Source organism: Morchella importuna (assembly GCF_003444635.1).
Source record: "Morchella importuna strain M04M26 chromosome Unknown Morimp01GS009, whole genome shotgun sequence".
Classification (NCBI taxonomy): Eukaryota; Fungi; Ascomycota; class Pezizomycetes; order Pezizales; family Morchellaceae; genus Morchella; species Morchella importuna.
In genome coordinates, this window is record NW_025763406.1 from 679,448 (window position 1) to 696,520 (window position 17,073).

General features: G+C 47.3%; 5 protein-coding genes across 5 annotated transcripts; 2 read left to right on the forward strand and 3 right to left on the reverse strand.

The window, feature by feature from the left end:
* Positions 1 to 1,215: 1,215 nt before the first annotated feature.
* LAJ45_03961 (uncharacterized protein) lies at positions 1,216 to 2,312 on the forward strand (the record flags this gene model as incomplete). Its single annotated transcript, XM_046113543.1, has 5 exons — positions 1,216 to 1,249; positions 1,323 to 1,378; positions 1,459 to 1,871; positions 1,941 to 2,026; positions 2,080 to 2,312. The coding sequence occupies 5 exons, from the start codon at positions 1,216 to 1,218 to the stop codon at positions 2,310 to 2,312; spliced, it is 822 nt and encodes a 273-aa protein (XP_045973272.1).
* A 1,453-nt stretch (positions 2,313 to 3,765) lies between these two features.
* On the forward strand, positions 3,766 to 6,371 carry LAJ45_03962 (uncharacterized protein; the record flags this gene model as incomplete). The annotated part of the gene is made up of 7 exons (XM_046113544.1): positions 3,766 to 3,822; positions 3,890 to 3,994; positions 4,047 to 4,112; positions 4,194 to 4,253; positions 4,364 to 4,421; positions 4,484 to 4,814; positions 4,877 to 6,371. The coding sequence occupies 7 exons, from the start codon at positions 3,766 to 3,768 to the stop codon at positions 6,369 to 6,371; spliced, it is 2,172 nt and encodes a 723-aa protein (XP_045973273.1).
* Positions 6,372 to 7,224: 853 nt separating this feature from the next.
* On the reverse strand, positions 7,225 to 8,166 carry LAJ45_03963 (uncharacterized protein; the record flags this gene model as incomplete). The annotated part of the gene is made up of 1 exon (XM_046113545.1): positions 7,225 to 8,166. The coding sequence occupies one exon, from the start codon at positions 8,164 to 8,166 to the stop codon at positions 7,225 to 7,227; it is 942 nt and encodes a 313-aa protein (XP_045973274.1).
* A 3,837-nt stretch (positions 8,167 to 12,003) lies between these two features.
* On the reverse strand, positions 12,004 to 13,407 carry LAJ45_03964 (uncharacterized protein; the record flags this gene model as incomplete). The annotated part of the gene is made up of 2 exons (XM_046113546.1): positions 12,004 to 13,147; positions 13,198 to 13,217. The coding sequence occupies 2 exons, from the start codon at positions 13,215 to 13,217 to the stop codon at positions 12,004 to 12,006; spliced, it is 1,164 nt and encodes a 387-aa protein (XP_045973275.1).
* Positions 13,408 to 13,724: 317 nt separating this feature from the next.
* LAJ45_03965 (uncharacterized protein) lies at positions 13,725 to 16,781 on the reverse strand (the record flags this gene model as incomplete). The annotated part of the gene is made up of 7 exons (XM_046113547.1): positions 13,725 to 13,840; positions 13,898 to 14,277; positions 14,333 to 14,430; positions 14,494 to 14,880; positions 14,949 to 15,745; positions 15,814 to 16,027; positions 16,110 to 16,781. 7 exons carry the CDS (start codon positions 16,779 to 16,781, stop codon positions 13,725 to 13,727), a joined length of 2,664 nt encoding a protein of 887 aa, XP_045973276.1.
* Positions 16,782 to 17,073: the final 292 nt, after the last annotated feature.

A 17,073-nucleotide genomic window follows, 5' to 3' on the forward strand; every position in this document is an offset into this window, starting at 1 on the left:
CATCATGTAGGGTGTGATGTTTCGCAGACCCTTCTGGATTTTGTTTCTCCCCGTTTCTCCCCCGCCAAGAGGTTTCCCCAGACCACTGCAACCATCACCAGTGCTACACACACTGTCACACACACAGTTAGCGGACGAGACTGAGTGGGAGGTTTTGAAAGGGTCCTTTTTTCGCAGCCTCACTCACTCGCAACCGTCCAGCCGAGCAACGAGCCAACCAAACATGCAGCATGCCCACCCTCACACATCCACTCACCTTGTTTGGTTCCCTCTCTCTCCCTCCCAGCGTTCCGGATCCACGTGCACACCCCGGTTCAGGAAGCTCGTGGCGGGTTGGGCGGCAAAGATACACAGTTAACGGTTGATCTGTTCGTTTGCGCTGATGTCTGGTTGGTGGATTCTTTTTTATTTTATTTTTTCCTTTTCCGCTGATTTTTGGCTGGGTTCAAGGATTGGCTTATTTGTTCCAGCCCGTTGAAATTGGAATTTTTTTTTTTTTTTTTTTTTAATTTTATTTTTGGGGACGTCTTTATTTCTATGTCTGGTCTCTCTCTGGTCTGTCTCTCCGTCTGCCTGTCGATCAGGATTGGAAAGCACGATTCGATTTGATGACGGGTGGGATGAGGGTGCCATTGTTTCGAGGCACGGATTTGCTGGAATAAATTGTAAATTGCAAAATACTCTAGAGATTGCATATGCAGCAGCAGCATCATGTATCATGTAGGATGCACGAATTCAGGCGACCCAAGCAAGCAAGCTGCTGATGCTGATGCTGATGCTGCTGCTGTATGTAGATGCTTCTCGTTCAGTCTAGCAATCTCTGGCATGGGTGAGGAAGAGAGGGAGGGCCCTGGTAGAGAAATTATCGTTAGTAAACTGGTGTTCGAAACGCCACCACCGGTAGTGGTAATGGGTAGTGGGACACTAGCGAAAGGACCATAAAGTCAAAGCTCACCCTCGCTTCCCGCAGAACTCTTCTTTCCCTTTCCTTCCTTGCATCATCATCGCACTCTGCAACAAACCCTCAACAGTACTTACTTCCTTCCTACTTCAGAACAAATATTATTGTCTGACCCTTTAGATATCTATCTATCTAACCAGAACTATTATCTACTTATCGCTCGGCTTTTGATAAACTATCAAAAGCAAATCTTCACTCTTCGTCCACACAAGAAAAACCTTTTTTAAACAACAGCCCCCGTGACATTAAGGATTATGGCGATGATGAGTAGTAAACCAAGTAATAGTAGTAATAATCAAAGCAGGCCTTCTGCGGCTCCCGCCCCGAGGGCCCGCATTGAGGCCAGCTGTTACGCTACCAGCAAGTCGAGCCCTACCGGCCTTCAAAGTTTCCATTACTGTTCGACCGGCGCGGACGGTATGTTGTTACCATAATTCTAATGTTCAATGAATTCATCCAGTCACGAATTGAATAACTGATTCGATATGTGAATATAGGGGTCCAGTGGCGCTCCTGAGGCCCCCTCGGGAAACCCAAGTCCCCCTTCCAGCCGGCGCAGTACCCGCGCCAGTAACGGGAAGGGGGCATCGAGAACCATCGCAAAGGAGTGTGAGAGACTGCTTTGTAGAGACATGAAACGGATTTTCCTTGGTGGAGGGAACAATTCGAAGAGTGTTTCTGATTCGATGGGCTCGGTTTTCTTCGACAGCAACAATAACAACAAGAACGACAACAATCACAGTCATTACAGCAATGGGGGAAAGAGCGAGTTGCAGTTTATTGAGGTTTGGGACTACATGGGCGGTGCAAGCTTTAGAGGGTTTGTCGTTGACAAGGTTGGGAGAGGGAGGGTCGAGAAGACGTTGTTTTTGTTCTTTGAGAGTGTGGAGGGCACGCAGTTGAAACATGGGTATGTTGTTGTTGACTCTGATCTCAATCGCGATTGTTGAGTTTCGGTTTGCTAATTTCTTTGTTGTAGACTCATCGCGCTTATTGAGCTTGCTACAGAGTGTTTCAATTGTGACCGCCTCGTCATTGCTCTGGACCGAAAAACAGACGGAATTCGTATGGCTACCTTCCCGATCTCAATCATTGATCATTACTAATAACTTGTGTAGATGGCCTCATCCGCGATTTCGGCTGGGTCGGTTTCGAACTTATTACTCTTTCTCACTGGCTTCCCGCGCCTTCTATCGATAACGCCTCAAGAAGAAGCGACAGCTTCTCTTCAAACAGCTCTAGTGGTTCCGGCCGCAGTGGCAGCTTCTCCAGCATTGATTCGTCCTACTCATCGTCATCGGATGATGAAATCACAAGCGACAATTGGATCTTTGTAGGAATGGAGTTGTAAGGGTACCTCAGAAAAAAACAAATAAAAAAACAAAACACAAGGGATTGGGTTTCGATTCTGTTTGAACCTTTATTTTATGGCTCTTTGGTGGTTGTCTTTTTTGTTGAAACTCCTTATTTCACTTTTATTTTCCTTGAGCTCATTATCTCTTTTCCAAGGTTAGGGTGTGGATCATGATGGAATGATTTCATATTTCTTTAGCATTATTTCTATACGATTCGTCGTCGTATAATACTGTGTTGGTACCTGTGGTTTTTTCCTATCTTTCTTCTTTGCATGGCCTTTGTTTTCTGGGTTTCCCCTCTGAACCCCGCCTGATTCTTTGAATTAGCGTGGTACAAGAAAGGGATAGGCCGTCTGGTGCAATAGGTATTTGGTGACTTGTTCATTTTTTTGTTTTTTTCGTTTCTTTTTTTTTTTCCCCTTGCCAAAATACTTTACTTAGGTATCCTGTATGTATGTATGGAATTGAAACCCACTTCAGTTGGCCTTCTTTTGTCAAGTGATCTATGTCGTGATACAGCCTGGTGGGCATTGGCTTTTATTTCGAATGGAATTTTTCCCTTATCATCACTCCGCACGCTCGACAGGCACAGTACTGATACTCTATATTGCGGCTGCAGCGCAGTCACCTCCCGGTACGAGCAGTTGATGCATGGTTACCGTGCCTGCCTGATGCTTCACCCGGAGGGGCCTGCCGGGTGAATGTGTTTTAGCAGCGCAAATGGTTGAGGTTCAAGCATGTCGTCCAACAGAGGGTTGAGGATTGGGATACGCTGCCTGGGGTGAGTACGTGCATATGCTGTCCCATCCATCCATCTTTGCTGCTAGTCTAGAATACTCTCTTGCGTGCCCTGCCTTGTTTGCTGCATGTTTGACCAATAGGGGTGTGGTGATTGGTTTGTGGAGGAGTGGGGAGTGGAGAGGAGGGGAACACGGGGGAAGTTATGCCTGTGTTGAGGCTTCCGGGAAAGAGCGAAAGGGCGGCGTGGGATTATAGAGATGGTTAGAGGTTACATTTGTCTATGTGGTTGGTGTGAGCGGAATACCTGTAGTCATACTGGATCACTCGGGGGAGTACTGGAATGAACTAAAGTGCATGTATGTATTTCTTTTGCCTGAGCTGTGTACCGAAACAAGTGATTTTAATCATTCCCCCAATGATCTCCCTGTCAGTAAAAGACATGTTTTAAATCTACAAATTAACGGCCTTAATGAACATAGCGATTGCTCTGCTTCTTGTATAACCATCATGTATAACCATCATGTTTCAACGCACCCCATCTGCTGACAGCTGTTTGTTTCTCCCCCGTTGTCTTGGGGGGGGGTACACGCGCGCTAGCTAGCATAGCACACACACACACACGAGCCGCACACGTCGGCCCGCTGCTTAGGTACCAAACCCCACGTTACTTCGCGATCAACAACCAATCCACCCCCCTAGGTCGGTGCCATGGACGACGCCGATATAATCTCCGTGAAGCTCTCCGAGCTCCTGCGACACCCCGAGGTAAGCTTCGCTATCAACCCCCCCCCCCCGCGCCGGGCCTAGCTAGCTCAACTAACCCGCTTTCCAGGACCTTGACAAGATAGCTGCCCTGAAGTCAGAGTTCACGAGGAAGAAAACACATGTCGACGCGCAGCTCAAGTCCGGCCTGCAGAACCAGATCGAGGTCACGCAGGTATGGTGCGTCTGGAGCTTTGTTGGTGTCGGGGGTGCTAATGTGTGTGTAGTCTGGCATTCGGGCGATTGTCGATGGGCAGAAGACGCTGCACGCGATTAAGGAGGAGATGATGAAAGTCCGTCCTTTACCCCCTTCTCCGTAGCGACCGTGGGATCACGATTTGGTGGGGGGCTTGGCTGATTGGAATAATTGGCAGATAGATAAACTATGCGCCGAAGCAGAGAATATGATCCATGAGTTTCCTCTAATAAACAAGGTTTGAGACACCCGCTGGCGATGTTTTGGGAGGGCCTTCAGCTGACTGGGGAAGATTTCGAAATTCACCGGAACTTTGTCGCAGTGGAAGAGATTAAATCAAGCCTACAGGGGCTTGATATTAAGCTCAATGAAGTAGGCCGTATGCTGGAAAGCGACTCTGGAGATTGTATATACAGGCGGGTACGGGCCCCAATAAGAGTATATGGGCTAATGACCTCGTGAATATAGCACTGACGAACGAAATGCCTAATATATTACCCGTGCACTTTGCAATCACCCAATTGCAAGATTTTAAGGCAGATGTCATGCACCAAAGCGAACGTACGGACAACGATGTGAAGGGAACGCTTGAGGGCTACTTTGCACCTCTCGAAGATACCGTCGGGCTGTTTGATGAGAGGGTGGGGATCATTGCGATGAGTCTCATTGAGCTAGTTCGGGCTGGGAATAAGAGTTTGGTTGTTCGGCTAGCAAAGATTGTTGATGCCGAGGAACGGTCAGACGAGAAAGTGGTGGCCCTTCAAGAGGCCCAGACATCACATCAAGAGATTGCTTCAAGGTAAGTTGAACTATAGTCCGTTCAACTTTATTACAATTACCTTTCTAATCTCGGCGTTTCAGGTTCAAATCAATACAAAAAGGGCCTAAGGTCGCAAGAGGATACAAGGAGAAATTCCTGGCTTGTATCAATGCTTCCGTCCAAGCAAAATTCGAACAAGCAAAGGAAGAGTTTGAGAATGACCCTGAAGGCCTCGAGGAGTGCTTAAATTGGTATTTTGATGATCTCCGCACCGTTAGGAGTGAATTCACCAAGCTTGTTCCTCCACGCTGGAAGATTTTCGATACCTACCTTAAGATTTATCATGATCTTATGCATGATTTTCTCAAGGAACAGATTGACAAACCTGACCTCGATGGTCAGAGTCTGTTATCCATCATTCGCTGGAATGGTGAATACAACAAGGGCATGAAGACACTCGGTATCCGTAGCATTGATTTGAAACCGCATGTCATTGACGGCCGTGAAGCCGACCTCTTGAAGGAATACACGCAACTCATCGTCATGAAGATGGAGGAATGGATGAACAACATTATCGAAGACGACACTAAAGACTTTGTGCAAAGAACCCATCAACCAAACGAGGAGGACGGGAAATGGCATATGTCGTCTGTACCAACTATGTTCACCATGATCAACCAGCAGCTCAATGTTGCCCTTGACTCTTCAAAAGGAAACGTTGTGTCTGGTGTTGTTGATGAGTGTGTCCGCCTACTCAAATACCGACAAACAAAATGGCAGCAAGTCATTGAGCAAGAGGTCGGCAAGCACATTAAGGCTTCTAGCAGGGAAGACCTTGATGACCTTCCCGACGGTATCCTAGAATACATGATGTCCGTCGCGAATGACCAAATAAGATGTGCTGCCTACACACAGGAAATCTCAGACCGTGTCGCACCACTACTCAGCAAGAAATACGAAGACGAGATTCGACGCTCGTTGGAGGACGCAATGAACGGTTTCGTAGATCTAGCCACATACTGTCTAGCCCAAATCATAGAGATCATCTTCAACGACTTGAGGCCACCAGTCAAGAACCTCTTCACCGCTGTTTGGTATGGAGGGAACGATATGGACACCATGGTGACCACCATGCGCTCCTATATTGTAGATCTTTACCCTGGTCTTGACGACGACCTCTTCCCGGCGTTTATGCACCAACTTTCAGAGAAGACTTGTGTCAACTATCTCTCAGCTGTCACAAGCAACAAGGGTATCAAGTTCCGATCTGTAGAGGCGGCCAACCAGGTTCGGGCAGATGTAGGAGTTGGTTACGGGTTCCTTACGGAGTTTATAGACCGTGATGAGGTCAAAGGAGTGTGGACCGTATTAGAGCATTTCCTGGCTCTCATCTGCGCCGATAAGATGACCCTCGGAGAGAAGTACGATGCGTTCAAGGAGGCGTACTGGGATCTACCCATGAACTGGGTAGAATGCGTAATCAAGAACAGGGACGACAAGACGAAGGAGTTTATGGAGATTATCAAGGCAAGACAGCATTACAGTCCGAGGGGAGCAGACCCTACGATTATGTCTAGGTGTGTATCCAGAACATGATCAGACAAAAGACTATGATGGTAGGACCTGTCCGAAGACATTCATGGATTAGCTTTGCTAACAGAGACTTGCCTGCCTGTGTAGGGTTGTTACTTAAACTTGATACGAGATTTTGGAGGGAATTTTATATGTTCATTTTACGTTTTAGTGGGAGTTTTTTTTTTATTCTTCATTGCAAAAAATACTTGCGTTTCGTTTTTGCAGCGTTTTATAGCGTGCCTTTTATATATATCTGTTGAGTGTTTTCTATAATAATTTCAAAAGGAATATTATGTGCTTCTAGAGATCTCGGATCCAAAGTGACGTACCCGGTTTAAGCTTAACTGCGCCGCAGCCGTTAGTGTAGATCCATCTGTTTTAGGATAAACGCATTGTAGAAAGCTACTCTAGAGGTTGTTGTGGGCTGTGTTGAATTCACAGTCTATCAAGTTAAGCTATTTCCTACCACAGATAATGTTTTTGTTTGTTTCCCCTCCTTTGTGTTATTAGACCTCAGGCCGTACAATTTAATGCCGAAAAGTAGAATCAAAACCATTTGATTCATTTCCTTCGTAGAGTTTTTCCTTCTGCGTTTGCCCCCTTTGATACATCCTTTGTCTCTACGATTTCAGCGGCCCTCTTCATGAAGCCGAAAAGAAAGAAAGAAAAGAACATATAGAAAAGAGTCCGGTTACGGAAAAGAATACTCCGGCATTCGTATTTTTGTCGTATTTTTGTTTTTTGTTTTTTGTAGTTCGTCAATGGGTCATAGTCATAAAAACCTGTTTTGTTTCTTCACCTCGGCCAACCTGCAAAGATTTCACCACGAATACATCAGCCCTTCTCCCCCAAATCATAAGACAAAATAAGCAAACTAAACATCATGGGTGGGTTTCTGAATATAGAGACAGAAGATCTCACCTTGTGCCGCTAAATGTAGAGGTGACGAGTGCCTTCCATCTTGCGCATTGATATCTGCGCCATTCTCCAGCAGCAGTCTCACGGCCGCCTCATGTCCCCTCGAGGCAGCCACGTGTAGGGCCGTCATCCCGCAGTAATCCTTCGAATTGACGTCGGCCCCGTTCTCCAGCAGCATCTTGACAATAGTCCCATCGTGCAGCGTCGACGCTGTATGTAGGGCTGTAGCACCATTAGTCTTGTTATGTCTATTGATGTCGACACTACGCTTTATGAGCAGCTCAGTCGCGGTATTGTTTCCTTTCTTGACGGCCCAGTCGAGGACGGGACGGCCGTTGTTATCTACTGCGGCCATGTCGGCGCCATGGTCGAGAAGGTAGTTAATAACCTTATCGTTGGCGTGCGGGGGCCCCGCACACGCCTGGTGTAGTGCGGTTGTGGAGTATTTCATGTCACGGTCTGAGACACTGGCGCCGCTGTTAAGGAGCGCCTTAACGAGGGATGTGTGGCCCTTCGATGCTGCCCAGTGAAGGGCGAGCCCATGACGGAGGAGAACAAGCTTTGGGCCTTGTGCGAGGACAAACTCGATAGTCTCCTCGCTAGGTTTGCTGGGCGAGGAGTGCACCGGGCGGTGACGACGGCTGCTGTCATTAAGGACTGTAATGCCTTCTCCAGTCTCGAGGAGTAGGCTGATTAGTGGGCGGTTTCCGCCCACGGCGGCGGCGCAGTAGAGCGCGGCAGGAGCATTCTGGGCGGTGATAGAGAGCTTACGGAAGGATGGAGTAAGAAGGGTAGAGAGGCGGCGGGAACTCTGGAGAAGAGCGTTAAGGTCAGGAAGTTCAAGGTACTCTGCTATTCCGTAAAGGAGCTCGTTGGCTAAGCTTTGAAGAGAGGCCATAACCGCTATCCTATTCTTTATTTCTTTTTTCAATAAGTCCTTTATTTATTGAGGCACTGGAAGCACGGGCAGATTCGTAGACGGTTGGTTAATGGTGGGAGGTTGCGGGGTGATTGAAGCTGTTTCGAGCAGGGGAGGTGGGCAGTGCTTATTATGTACTGCCAAGGGCCTGTCATGGATTATCACTCGTTATTCACAGCCTGCCTTGCGCTCCGCCTACCCGCCACGTATTAGTGTAGATCGCGCACCGAATTCCCGTCTACAAACACAAAGAAGTGTTCTTATTTCGTTGCTCTTTGTTGAAGTTTGGTTGCGGTTAGGCATGTGCAGCCATGGAGATGTTACATAACTATATACATGTATACCTGATACATGTACCTGCACACACATAGATACTGTACCGTATTGACTATGGGAATATCCGCGGATAAGGGAGAAGACTCCCGGGACGCGGCACGATAAGAAAAAAAATTAGCTCTTTGATGCAGCTTAAGGGTAAATTAACATTGCTATTCTGGCTCACTGAATAATTGTCGGTTCAGTTGGGACGTTTCATGACTAAACTGACTTCGCGACTGAGCCAGAATATTGAGAAACAATTTTCTTCCTGATGTAATACAAAAGTGTTCCGAGATTCAGGATCCACCGCAGTCAGCCCGATTGAATGAGACGTTAATTACATATATATATAGTGGGTAGCTCAGTGTATCAGGAAATATGTGACAGATCTTTCAGGAAGTACAGGGAAAGGTAATAAGTGATGGGAACGCCCTGAAAGTACAAACACTTAATGTTGGTGGTGTTTTACCAAAACAGGTATCGCTGTGTTCCATCACTTATTACCCACTGATGTACATACATTGACATGGAATTGACTACCTCAGCCGTCAAACATGCAAAAAAAAAAAAAAAAAACCAAGGTGAGGGAAAAGAAAAAAAAAAAAAACTAAAAACGCAGTCCCGACTGGACCGGCTGGTTATTTTTGCCATTCATTGGGTAATAATCCAGGGATTTACCGACATACAAAACAGAAGGCAGTGCCTTACTTTCTGCATTCGATCCATCGGATTAATGTAGTTCCATTTAATACGCAGCGGAGGAGGCTTGGAAACGCATATTTGACTGATACTGGACGCCTTCCCGTAAGCTATAGCGGGCGTTCTATCGCCGGATAGATCAAATTTTGGTGTTCTAACGAATAGAACAGTGTGTCTATGTGTTTCTTATGGGGGGGGGGGGTCTATTTGATTCATGAACTCTATCCGTTTTCTATCCGTTGCAATAGGGAGGACGGACACCTTACTAGCGCGAGAAATGGTCCCAAAAAATGGCCTCGCGATACCCAATTTGTATTAGGCGCTGATTAGATTTTTGGGAATCCATATCAAACACCGTATGCTTACGGGAACCTGGTCTATTCGAAAACCATCCTCTATTGCGATAGAACACGTTCAATAGCTTACGGGAAGGCGTCCACTTAATAATATGATGTATAATACATGTATTAGCGGAGATAAGCCCTGAACCCTATGAAGTTTGTGTATCGATTAATTAATATTCAGGCAGAAGGATTCTTGCCGTCATATAAACGGAGCCTTACTTGGCGCGCACAACTTCACCTGATCCTATCCTAGGAAACAGATGATCCCAATTCCATCATATATATAGATACAAGTGGAGACGGAGGAGAATATTTGGAAAATATGTAATCCAGACGTACATACTCTAGTTTGATGGAGGCTAGCCTTCCTTGTTGTGGTTAAAATCGTTTCAATCTAGGACACCTGTCGGAAACGAATAAATGCATGTTCAAATCAGAAGACCAGAATGGGCTTGAGTGTTACCTTATTGTATCGATTTACAACGTGTTATCGGCCTTGTGTTCCCACCATTGGGAGGGGTGAGGTGGGCTCGGGCCGGCCTGATTACTTCACATACCCTTGATGAATATATATATATATATATATCTTCAAATAAAAAAATCTCCGCTCAAAGAATGAAAACATCGTGGTAGCTTTCATTATAGTCCGTGTTTCCGATAGACCTATCTGGCTTGTGTTCTAGCACTTCACATTTCATTGATCTCCTACTTACCCAGTACATGATGACCGGGCTAAAGAGAGTACTAAACAAGAGAATAGAAGAAAGCAGAGTAACGTAGGTCCAACGTGAATGGCACTTGTGGCCTTAGAGAAAGCTCCAGAAACAAAACGTTTGCTAACCCTCTCACCACTTCCCTCCTGTTTGGGGTTTATCAACGCATAGCTTACGAGTTACAAGTTCTGGATCGAGATTAAACCTCAAGGCAGAAAAACAAAAAGGCTTCTGTCTTAGCTTCTGTCCTACCAACAGAATGCTCCCGTGATAGATGGTCGCAAAAAGCATCACTACTACGTTGGGAGCCACCATTGCTAGCTATAGGTTCCGATTGACTCTCTGTAGAATTTGAGCCAGTGATATTTCGGCCTTGAAGTTGGGAATAGCCAAGGTATGCATTATGTAGATAATGTGACACATTTTTTACACCTACTTCTACCTTAAGACCTTGTGCACCTAAGAATTGGCTGTGTTGGTCACGTTGGGTGTTGTGCACTAACATGGTTATTGCAATTAATTGGGGGTAATGATTAATTGGCGGCCTGAAGATGTATGGCCCATTGATCATATATGAGGGATCTCATTCGATCCACTATCCAGTGGAAACACACTGGGAAATTCCCTGTACCGAGGGGAAGGAGGGAAAAAGAGAGAAGGAAAAAGACGCTCGAGCTCCATTCTATAGGACATTCTTTGCGCTTTAAGTTAATTCTAGCCACACCACGCCAAGCCCACACCACAAAAGCCTATTAAGTTTATGGTTTACTTCGCGGCCCCCAGCGGCATGTGTGGGGATGTGACCGTGTGGGTGGAATATCAACCTTTCTTTCTTATTGATTATTGGATATGGTTGACTCATTGCACAGATGGGCACTTAACTGAGGTTATTAAGTGCATTAGCGCACGACCTGGATGAAGCGTCCTCCATTCTTGTTGCAGTTTCACCACCCATCTATCCCGTGGGCGGATGCTAGGCCTAATTGTCCCAGTCCTCCCAGCTACTCGGGGGGATGTGCACGTGGCTACGTGTAGGTAGGCGCATATGATACGCAGATATTTAGTGCAAAGATGGAGGCGACAAAAACACTGCCCGTAGATCAACTTCATCGGCCATTAATTTAGCGCGGATAGTGATTCGAGAATCCACCATCCCCACCGGTACCGGCCATACCAGCTGCATCTCTTTCTGGAAGGAAATGAAAAGAGGCGGAGTATGGTGAAGTATTTACTACGTATATCGCGTAGATAACACCGGCTATTTCTGCCTGCAAAGTCCTAGGGGACGGCTTATATAGTGAATGGTGAATCATAGACTATCACTCGTGCACACTGTTGCCAATTTGGGGGCCTATGAACATGCCATAATTAGGTTTTAGAATCTTTATAACCCGAGTAGCCAAGTACCGTCTTTGAGAAAAGGCTGTTGGCCTCCCTTTCAGAACGGGGTTTGATGGGTGCCCAGCTAGATCTATGTAGCCGACTGGTTTTAACAACCTTAGCCACCACAGTGGTCAATACATCATTTTCTCCCTTCATGGCATTGATCCAAATTTCTTAATACAGGCATACGTAAAACTACACCTTCTTTAAGCCAAAACTAAGATAAAAGAAAAAAAAAACCCAACCTGCGCGCGGAAACCCCCTGTTCTGCAACGGAATGAAGAGAAAAAGAAAGAATAAAACCCAGTAGTTAAATTAATAAAAAGCTGTTTTGAAGAAAAAAGAATACAGGACATCGTTTACTTTTCCTCTGTCTTGGTCTTTTTATTCTCGCCCTCGCTCTTCTCGCCCTCGCTCTTCTCGCCCTGGTCTTCTGGTGCGGCCTCTTCAGCGAGGTCGTCAAGCTTTCTCTTGCCGCCCTTGCTCTCGCCAACCACAACATCTACCTTCTCCTGCTCCTTCTTTTCGGGCGCAGGCGCAGGCGTAGGAGCAGGCTCTTCAACCTTCACCTTCTTCCTGACCAGCCCGGTCAGATCATTGGCCTTACTCATGGCCTCCTCGATCCTCTTCTTGGCGCCGACCTGGTCCTCGCCGATCAGCTGTCCCAACAGACCTTCCAGCTTCTCTTGGCCGGGTACCGTTTCTGGCGTTCTTAGATCCACGAGTCTCGTCTCAAGCTCCTCAACCATCTCCCGGGCGTCCTTGAGACTCTTCGTGACCACCTTCTTCCCTTTGCCTTTACCACTCCCGTCCGCGCCAAGCTCTGCTTCTTCCTTCGCGATGCGCGCGCGGCAGGATGCGATGGCCTTCTCCATCTGCTCGGCGGCGGCATCACGACCCTTGGCGCGGTCGCTGGGTGAAACGTCCTCTGCGGCGGCGGTAAATTCGAGCGCAAGGGAGAGCTTGAAGTGCGCTTCTGAGATGAGCGTGGATTCTTGCGGGTAGAGAGTGAGCTTGAGGTCCAGGGCGGAGGCAAGATCCTTGGCGGCTTGCGCAAAGGACTCGGATTCGAGCGAGACTTCGCCGAGGATGTCGTAGGTGTCGGCGAGCATGACCTTGAGCGAGTGGGTCTCGTCTTCTGTCAACTCGGCGGCGGGCTCGGATTCAGCAGCAGCATCGGCAGACCCGGGCTCTGTGGTTCCGTTCTCGGCCTTGGTTTCTGGCTCGATCTTGGCCTCAGGGGATAACTGCTTCTCGAATAGCACGCGCGCGTAGTCTAGTATCTCCCACGCGAGCGTAAAGTCGTCATCATCGTCTGCTTTCTCCTTCTCGTCCTTCTCGTCGCCGTCCTCCTCGTCCTCGTCCTCTTCGTCCGTGTCGTCCCAATTCTCGTCACCCGTGAACTGGAATAAGCCGGCCTTCTGGCCCGTCTCCAATGGCTTTGCCTCTACCTTTATCTTTTCCTTCTTTGTAGAGTCCTTCTTCACCTCCTTGGTGCTGGCGCTGTTGTCCTCCTTGACACCGCCGAGGACATCGCTCTTCTTGACTGCGACTTCAAAAAGCGAGCGCCCATAGAGGTAGAGTAGATGCGCGTTTTTAGGGTTGTTCTCGCCGTGGATAGTGGACTGGAGTTCGCAGGCGCTGGCGTAGAGCTCGGCGGATATCGCGTAATCTTTTTGCGAGTAGGCTTTGAGCGCGGCGGCCTTGAGGGTTGCGAGCTTGGACTCGGGGGTACCGGGGGGAGCAGCTGTAGACGACGACATTTTGTGTTGTATGTATTATAGCTATAAAGAAGGGGGCGACTGAGTGAATAAGAGGATGGTGCGAGCTGAGAGCGAGTGAAGATGATTTTGTTTGTTTTGATGGTTGGCTGCAGGAATTAAATGGTTGTTAAGCTGGCCTGGTTTATTGCGTGGGTGTAGGGTTACACATGTGGTTGCGTTGCAGGGGTGATTCTGATCTACAGGAGAGCCGCATGGGTGGGTTTACGCGTTTGGAAATGATCGAGATAGCAATATATTGTACATGTATTAGTTCCTGATAGACTATTAGACTGATGTTAATAAACAAGATCCTGGCCCTAAGCTTCTGTAGCCTCTGGTTCTTCTTGGCTATCATCTACGTCATCTCCTTCTGCCTCATCTTCAGGAATATCCGCTTTCTTTTTCCCACCCTGTTCCTGCTTGAAATACAAATCTGTCCTTCATCAGCTATCACTCGATTATAAACTGGATTATCAGAAGGCACACATACCAGCTAAAAACTGGGGTGTACTAGCCTCTTCGATGCTTTTATCACTCCTCTTCCTCAAGAATCTTGGAAACCTCAGACTGAGCCCTCTCTCCTCACTCACCAATCCCATGGCCGCAGAGTACGTCGGGCTTAATGTGATGTCCGCAAACGCAATCTCCCACACCTCTTTCGGTTCAAACCACACCGCAGGGCTTAGGGAAGTTTCGTAGTACGCCTTTTTGCTCTTCGAGGTGTTTATATTGTTTTCTTCGGATTCATCATCGTTGTAGAATTCTTTCATTTCTGCGTAGTATTTGTCGGTGAAGCCGGACATGCACTTGCATACTGCCTCGAAAGTGCCGGTATCGGGATTGCGGACGGCAAGGAGTATTGGTGACCACCTGTGAATTAACCTGAGTTAGAAAGAAAACAAAGCTTCAATCTCACGGGCTCTACCATTTAGACTTTCTTCCGTTACCGTGCCAGGCAGCTATGGGTACAAGGTCCAGTGTGTCGGCAGAAGAATCGTAGTCCTTCTTTACTTTCAACCAAGACTATGTTTTATTTCAGTTAGCAAATAGCCATCAATACTACTCTCGGTTAATTGGCTGTCTAACCTCTAGCCTTTTGTCTGGCTCATAAGTTGCTAGCAAGGCTTTCCTCCAGCCACCCTTTTCTCTTTCGCTTTTCTCTCCTCCTTCTTTTTCATTTTCTTTGCTTTTACCTTTACCTTTGCCTTTGCCTTTCGAAACTGGCACGCGTTCTTCCTCCATGGATTCTTCCTCTTCTTCGGGTGACAATGTTTGTGACGCTTTATTATCCAAAACTTTCACCATGATCCCCTCACATCTAGACTCTAGTGAAGACCTGAAGAATCCCCGTACTAAATCCACGTCGGCAGATGTTGCGTCTAGGCTCTTGACCCAGATGAACCTTCTGGGTATCTCAATAAACATGCTTTTCATCAATTCCCGCCGTTCTCGAAACGGCTTTGAGAGCAATTCCTACAGCACTGTTAGACTTTTTCGGACTAGGCAAGTAAACGGATTACGTAGATATGGGGCATACGTACCTCCCCATTCAGATACATCAAATCAAACGCAAATAAACACACATGAACGCTGATGCTCCTAAACTCCACATTCTTTTTCTCCCTCCCCGCCAACGTCTGGAAGGGCTGAATGTTCCCCGTTTGCGAATCAATTGCCACGACCTCACCTTCCATGATGAAGGACTCAACGCCATCGCCTCTAATCTTTGGCACAAGCTCTACAAGATCCGGATACTTCGAAGTCATCAGTTCAAGATGCCTACTAAATATCGACACCTTCCCGTCAGAGTCACAGTGAATCTGTGCCCGCTGCCCATCGTACTTAAACTCGCAGCTAAACGCCCTACCCTGGAGCTTCACCATCATATCTTCCAGGTCCCTCGTAATACTACCCAACATTGGCTTCAACGGCACATGGATAGCCATTCCGCACTCAGCTTGCAGTACACCGATACCTCCTCTCAGCAGAGCAGGAACGATGTCATTATAATTTGGTCTCCTAGCAAAGCACTGCTTTAAAATTTCCTCAGCCTTACTGAAAGCCTCTTGCCGCCCTTCCTTATCCTGCGGGATCTCTGAGCATTTCCACCCTGCACCATCGGGTGCAGAGAGCAAAAACGCACGCGAAAGAGCTATTAGCATCGTGGTCTTGACAGCACCGATACGTAAGTGCTGTATCAGAGTGCGTGTGAGATAACGTATCTCTTCTCCCTTAGCATCGACTAGAAGTCGTTCTACATGACGCTGTTTGCTTTCTTGCGAGCCTTTTCCAGAGGTCAACGCAATTTTTGTGATTGTTGCGTAGACATTCTTGATCGCTGGACAGTTTGCGACTACGGGTCAATTGCCGCGTAATCAGATCCATTACGATGGGTAAAGCACTTACTCAGCGGTGTGGGTTTTTTCAACATCAGAACTATTTGCTTCACCTTTGCCTCAAACGCAACATCCCCAGGATCACCATGTTTGTTATACAACTTCTTCAACGCGGCGGGTGTAATACCGCTTGTCTTAGTGAGCGCCTTACTAATGATTGACCCTCCAAGACCCAATTCATTAGTCTCGTACGATGGCCCAATATCATTTGTCGTCAACCAGACCTCCCGACAGTCAGTCGAGTGATATTCCATGATTGTGTAAACTAGGGCACCCCCTTCAAAGTCACCGACCGGGTAAACTTACAGCGTCGAGCAAACTATCAGGATCCAGTCTTATCAGTGTCCTAATGAGGTTCGCCAACGTATCCACAATCCTAATTCTCGACCTTGTTGAGTTGACCAATACAAAGGCTCTGGTTAAAAGCCCATAGGGCGCCTTCCCATTGGGCCACTTTGCAACAAGGCTCCCATAGATATCCGGGTCAAATTGGAGCGGATCCGTGTCGAACGGCATCTCCTCGACCAGAGTATCGCTCTCTGAGGCTGCTGTTTTCTTCGGAGCAGGTGGGACACTGAGGACGGCTTGCTTGCCGGTTCCCACCAGTTGTGGTAGCGATGGCGGTATTTCCCTTGCTTTCTGGCTGTCGCCACCAGTTGCGGATAACTGCGGCTGCTGCTGCTGCTCCACGCCACTTATTTCTGTAGCCTTAGAGGAGCTCAACTTCCGTTTTTTTACCCCGGTTACTGTTGTATTACTTGGGCCAGCGTTACTGCCACGGGTTTCATCTTCTTTAGCCCATTGCTCGGCCAACTTTCGTGCGTATTCCTCGTCTGTTAGGCCTTCTGAAGCTCCATCGACGACTGCCTTTGGCTGTGCGGCGGCTTGTCGTTGTTTGCCAAAAAAGAAGTCAAGGTTTCTGGACTGTTGCGAGGTCACGGGAGAGCTCTTTTTCCTGCGTTTACTTGAGCTGGCCATGTTTTATTGGATTAGGTGGTGTTCGATGGAACCGCGAGTTTTGTGAAAGCTTTGTTGTATGCGGCGACGTCATGACCTGTCCTGCAGGTGCCAAGCAACATCTTGAGTTATCAATAATTAATTATCCCAGACCATCACCAAGATATTTTAGAGTGGACTTGTAACAGTATAAGCACTTAATTTCTTTTGATAATCAACTATTGGGGGCCCAGCAAATTTCAAGTTTTCAATTTTATTTTATTTTTATTATCCAGGCAGAATAACGATGAGATAAGACTCTGGTATACACGAG